The following is a 5,814-nucleotide window of genomic DNA, read 5'->3' as shown; positions in this document are numbered from 1 at the left end:
TGCTGAGCCTGAGAAACCCTGTTTTAGCTTCCCTTGTTAGAACCATAAAATCAACTTCTAACATCTTCCTATTTCCATTCTCCCTAGTCTCCTACCCAACTGATAATCTTCCTGCAGACAGAATAATAGTTTATAAACACAAATCTGATCATATTATTCCTGTTTAAAATCACGTAATGTCTTTCTATGGCTCTTAGGATAAAGACCAGAATTCTCAATTTGGTCTTCACCTAGATGGCCCTCGGCTCCTTCACCAGCTTCATCTTCAGTATTTTCTATTGATCTCCCTCTGCTCCAATCACACTGCCCTTCCCAGTTTATTCTGACTTCCTGCCTTAATAATTTTCCAAAACTGCCCTCAGCCCCCCCCCCCTTCGGGGGCTTGAAACAACGTCTGGCTTGGTCAGCACTCAATATTAATTTCTGCTATTGGTATTTACTAATATTGTAGGTATTTGCTACAGGCTGGGCCCGGCCACTCCAGCACCCACTCCGAGGGGGACCCGGGGGGACCCGCCCCTCGCTTCGCTCGCCGCCCGCCCATTGGCTAATACGAGCTGGCGGAAAAGGCAGAGCCAATGGGCGCAGGCTTACGGTCTCCTGGCTACAGTGCAAACAGTGGAGGCTGCACCAGCCCTGCAACCCGTCACCTCAGTGTAACGGTTGCACACCGGAACCGGAGCCCAGCGTTTGCTGTCCGGGGACCCGCTGAGAGAAACGCGGCCCATGGCACAAAGCCGGGAGCTAGAGGAGCGCCACTTGGCTGCCCCTGGCAGCGCGTCTCTGTCCGTGAGGTGTGGCGTCGCTTCCCTGCGACTGACTTCGGTCTGGCGGAAACTCCCTCTGACTTACATCCCTTCTCTACCATCTTCTTCCTCCCATTCTTTAGATCTGCTCTCCCGGAAACTTCGACCTCTTCTCAAACCCATCGCCTTCCAGCAGATTCCCTCCCTGCGTGATCTCTTCTCCCCATTCCCTTATTCAATGACTGCATCTCCATATGTCTTTCCCCGCCCCTCGCTCACTCCCCCAGTATTGCTCTCCTCCACTGTTCATTTCTGCCTTCTCTTTCTGGCTCAATATTGCCGTCAGTGATTGGTTTTCCCGTGACCTTTCATAAGTACCCCCACCCCCACCCATCCCAATGACAATCCCATCCCATCCCTTGTAGTCTTTGGTGATCTCTCCCCAAATTTAGGGCCGTCAATCCCTTCCACCTAACTCCTAACCACCAACTTTGGATTTATTTGTTTTTATAATGGCCTTTGAAAAGCATAAAGCGTTGCACAGATAAAGGTGGTATTTGTTTCCTGCCATATTCTCGTGTGTTACCTGCACCCTGTTCCACACAGCATACTCTGCCAGCCCTGGCTGTCCTGTACAATCTCTTGAAGCTTTTTACCAAACCAGTGCCTGTCTCTTACGTTCTCCACCATCTATCTTTAAGCATATCTTTAATATTTAAATGAAACTAGAATCTCCCCTTATCTCAAACTTGCCTTACTTCCAGCATACAGCCACCACACACTTCTTACTTAAAAGTATGTTCCTTTTGTGTTCTAACCTTCTCATTCATGTTGACCTAATTCCTTTTATTTTCTACGTTTATCTGTATTTTTAGATCTAAAATATGGCTACACATGCTTAATCTTTGTAAAAAAGGCAATTTTTCTACTCTACCTACCACCACAAAGCAGGCCGTCATAGTCAGTTTTTTTTATTATTTATTTTTTAAATCAAAGCTAATTCTAAAAGAAAGACCCGAGATATACCCTGTTTTCAATTAGGATCAAGCTTCTCTCTCTGCTGTTTTCACTTTTTCTTTTTTCATGTATACAAGACCCCAGAAATCCTCTTGAGACTTTCTCAGGTTTGATCAGAGGATGTGCTTTACTGAAAAAGTTCTCTGAAGAAGGAACTTAAGACCTACAGAATTTTAGGTGTTACATTTAAATTTCTCTAGTGCATGGATTCAAGCTGTCCTCACAGCCAAGTATAACTGTTCTTTTAGAGATTATTTTGGGCAGAAAGGGGGTGAAAATTAGGATAGATGTGTTTCAAAGATTTTGATGACCGTTTGATTCCTTTGTCAAAAACGAAAGTATTTGGAATGTATTGTATTGATGATGACATATCTTTTCCCCAAAGATGGGTGCAAGGATTCCCTAAGCAGAGTGTTCATTTTGTCAACGATAGCACCATTTGCTACCCTAGTGGGAATTTCGTAATATTTATTAATATTGAAACAAGGAAAAAGACTGCACTCCAGTGTATGAATGGAATTGTGGGCGTCGTGGCAACTAACGTTCCTTATGAAGTTGTGGCTTTCTCTGACCGGAAGCTAAAACCCCTCATCTACATATACAGTTTTCCTGAATTGACCAGAAGGACCAAATTAAAAGGTATCCTGTATTCCTCTGCCATAACTGAAGGATTTTGTTAGAAAATGTAACCAAATCTAGTTCTTATAAATGAAGGTTTTTTGGGAAGGGGTGTGTGTGTGTGTTTTACACATTTTTAAAGAAGGAATCAGGCTGATCACAAATTATTAAGTGGACTAGAGAGAGCCTTGCTACTCAAAGTGTGGTCTGCTTACCTGCAACGTTGGCATCACCTAGGCTGCTTGTCATAGGCTCATGTCAGATTTACTGAATTAGAATCTGCATTTTAACAGGATTCCCCAGGTGATCCATATGCACTTTATGCTTGAGAAGCACTGCCCTAGAAGACTCATTTACAGCACTAAATGCAGCTTGAAAACCTTTTTCTGAACAATTTTTTTTTCCTGATGATTTATTGAAAATCCAGGTGAATTGATGTTGCATAACTTGTAAAGATAAGTCTCAATTTCCTTTTCCATGAAATGGGAATAATGGTAATATCTACTGCTAAGGCTGTGGTGACAATAAATGAAATTATATATATACATATATATATATAGTCATTATATGACATGTCATATATATAATATATCAGTCAATGTTACCTACCATATAAATTATGATTGACTCATCCTTAGATACAGCTGACTCAGACCGGGCTGCTGTACATCTATCTACTAGAGCCTCCATCTAACGAGTCCCTCATTTAACACATCATGGACCGAAATCTCAGGAGAGCTTAAGGCTGATGTTAGTTCTGTTGCCTGATGGATCAATATGTGTTTGGGTCAAACCAAGGAACTTTAGTTTAACATCTTATATGTGGGAAATTTGTGTTCTCACAGATTAAAACAACTTTTAAAACATAACCCATTTGTACAGTGGGAACTGTGTATGTGGATTGTACCTACCCTTCATCTTTAAAATTTCCCCAGCTTGGTTATTTGGCTATAGCCCTGTCCAAGCAATTGAAAGTTAATCCAAACCAATAACCAACATTTATATTCAATTAAGAAACTCCAAAGGTATGCAAAATAATATTAGGAATAAGTCATCAAAGACACCTGTTATTACCATTATTATTTTATATCAACCTGGAAATTCTAGCCAATGCAACACAATATGAAACTGAGAAGAAGTAGAGCTATGGGACAGGAGATACTGGGTAATGCAGTAGTCCACTAGGACCAATAAAAGAGTGCTCAATGAAATGCTGGTTTCAAAATAAATAACCATGCAATTAGAAGATTTAAATACTTAGGAATAATCCAGAGAAGAACTGTGATTGACGTCAGTGAAGAAAACTACAAAAATCACTAATTTAAAATATTTAAGTATATAGAGGCATAGTCCTGGATGGAAAGCCTGGTTATTATGAATATATTTCTGATACTTTTCACAGAAAGTACCATATTTCCTCATGTATATGATGCTTCCATGTATAAGACGCACCTTAATTTTGGGGCCCAAAATTTGAAAAAAGAATGTATTACATAAAGTTATTGAACTCATTTTATTCATCATAAAAAAACGAAATTCGAAAAAAGGGGGAAATGCAAGGAAAAACATCTACAACCACTGTATAAGACACACCCAGTTTTCAGACCCCAAATTTTTTGAAAAAGGGTGCATCTTATACATGGGGAAATACAGTAATCCATAGGTTTACCATATGTTTTAAAGAGTCAGGAGTACTTAAATGAAATGATTCAAAAGTCCATCTGGAAGAACAAAAAGTAGAGAATGGGAATAATATGCAAGAAAACAATGGCAAGACAGAAGAACATTTTATCATTACGATGCTATAGTAATTAAGAGTGTGATATTGATGCAGGGATCACCAGATCAGTGGAAGAGCTGCAGACTGGGGACAGATTCTAGAATATATATAAAGCTAAGTATATGATAAAAGACACACACACAGACACACACACACACACACACAAATAGATGATATGGATTATTCAACAATGGTGTTAGGAGAACTATTTGAACAGAAGTATCAAGTTAGGTACTCATAGTGTACATCAAAACATATCAGATGAAAAGAGTTCAATATAAACAACAAACCCATTGAAAAGTAGAGGAAAATATGGTAGAAAATTGAAATGATTTCTGGATGAGGAAGAACTTTTCATACAAAGGAAAAAATTAAAAATAGAAAGATTGACAGATTAGATACAAATTTAAAACTTATGAACACCAAAGACCAGCCAAGTGGCTCAGTTGGTTAAGAGCTTGCTCAAGAGTATGAGCTCTGAGCAACAGGGTTGCTGGTTCAATTCACAGCCCGAGCTGAGCTGCTGCTGATCTGCCAACAGGTGGCAGGATGGCTCAGCAAAAACAAACAAACAAACACAAACTTATGAACATCAAAAATACAATGAAAAGTTAAAAGGCAAACTGAGGAAAGTATTTGGAATGAATATGATCAAACATTTTCAGAACATTTATGAAACAATAAGAAAAAAGACAAATATCCCATTAGAACAATGGAAAAGGAACTTGCCCACACCACAAAGTACATATTTTTTCTTTAAATATAACTTTGCTTTTTATAGCTATAATAATCATGGATTAAATATACATAATTCATTTTAAAAAATGAGACTTGGATCATACATAGTATTATCCTATTGGTGTTGTTATTGTTACATGTTATTGAGCATTGTATAATTAATAATTCTTTAAAAATGTGAATTTTAATGTTTGCATAATATCCCTTTATGGGATGTTTTAACTTATTTAACCACATTCATGTTTTTGGAGATGTAGGTTGTTTCAGTCTTTTGCTGTGATGACAGTGCTTTTAACTCCTTTGCACGCAAATCTTTGACCATATTTCTGATTATTTCCTTAAAAGTGAATTCTAGTTCTTGAAGTGGGTTTAACTGAGTCTGACAGAGTAAACATTTACTTCCCAGATAGACTGTATCAATTTATACTCCCACCTTTAGCAAAAAAGTGCTACCAGTTTCAGTGCACTGGCCTATATTAGCTTTAAAAAATATGTGACCTTGATAAGCAGAAATATCTCATCCTGGTTTAAATGACATTTTCTAAAATGAATATTGAAATGAAACATTTTTTGATGCTTAAAAAAATACAAGCTGTTTTTTGTTGCTGTAGATCAGACTATGCTAAATAAATTAAATGACAAAGTTTAGCATTGTATTATGGTCAGTTAAAGTGAGAAGGGTAAAAAAGCAGGAAACAGAGCCATTACAAATACACAGAAGTAGCAATAGAGACACCAATGTAAAAAAGACAGATATAGGACAAGGCAAAGAACAGCAGATAAAGGAGAAGGAAAACCAGAGCCTCATATGCAGGGAGGCAGAAGCAGACACTTCCCTGTTTTAGCATCTTCATGATGCAGCACATTTTAAACACATTGTTGCTAAGACTTTTAAATCATGTTTCGTTTCTTCAA

The 5,814-nt window shown here is 38.2% G+C and overlaps 1 protein-coding gene across 1 annotated transcript in view; it reads left to right on the top strand.

Annotated features, from left to right (window-relative positions):
* The first annotated feature begins 650 nt into the window (after positions 1–650).
* CFAP43 (cilia and flagella associated protein 43) overlaps positions 651–5,814 on the top strand; it is an 88,690-nt gene continuing 83,526 nt past the window's right edge. Inside the window, exons 1-2 of the mRNA XM_019636287.1 lie at positions 651–794; positions 2,149–2,402. Of these exons, the coding sequence (XP_019491832.1) occupies positions 727–794; positions 2,149–2,402 (322 nt within the window). The 5' untranslated portion in view covers positions 651–726. The remainder of the gene's footprint in view (positions 795–2,148; positions 2,403–5,814) is intronic.

Source organism: Hipposideros armiger, unplaced genomic scaffold, assembly GCF_001890085.2.
Source record: "Hipposideros armiger isolate ML-2016 unplaced genomic scaffold, ASM189008v1 scaffold_28, whole genome shotgun sequence".
NCBI classification, from domain to species: domain Eukaryota; kingdom Metazoa; phylum Chordata; class Mammalia; order Chiroptera; family Hipposideridae; genus Hipposideros; species Hipposideros armiger.
Note: the sequence above shows the minus strand (reverse complement) of the source record. Positions and strands in the feature narration are given on the sequence as shown.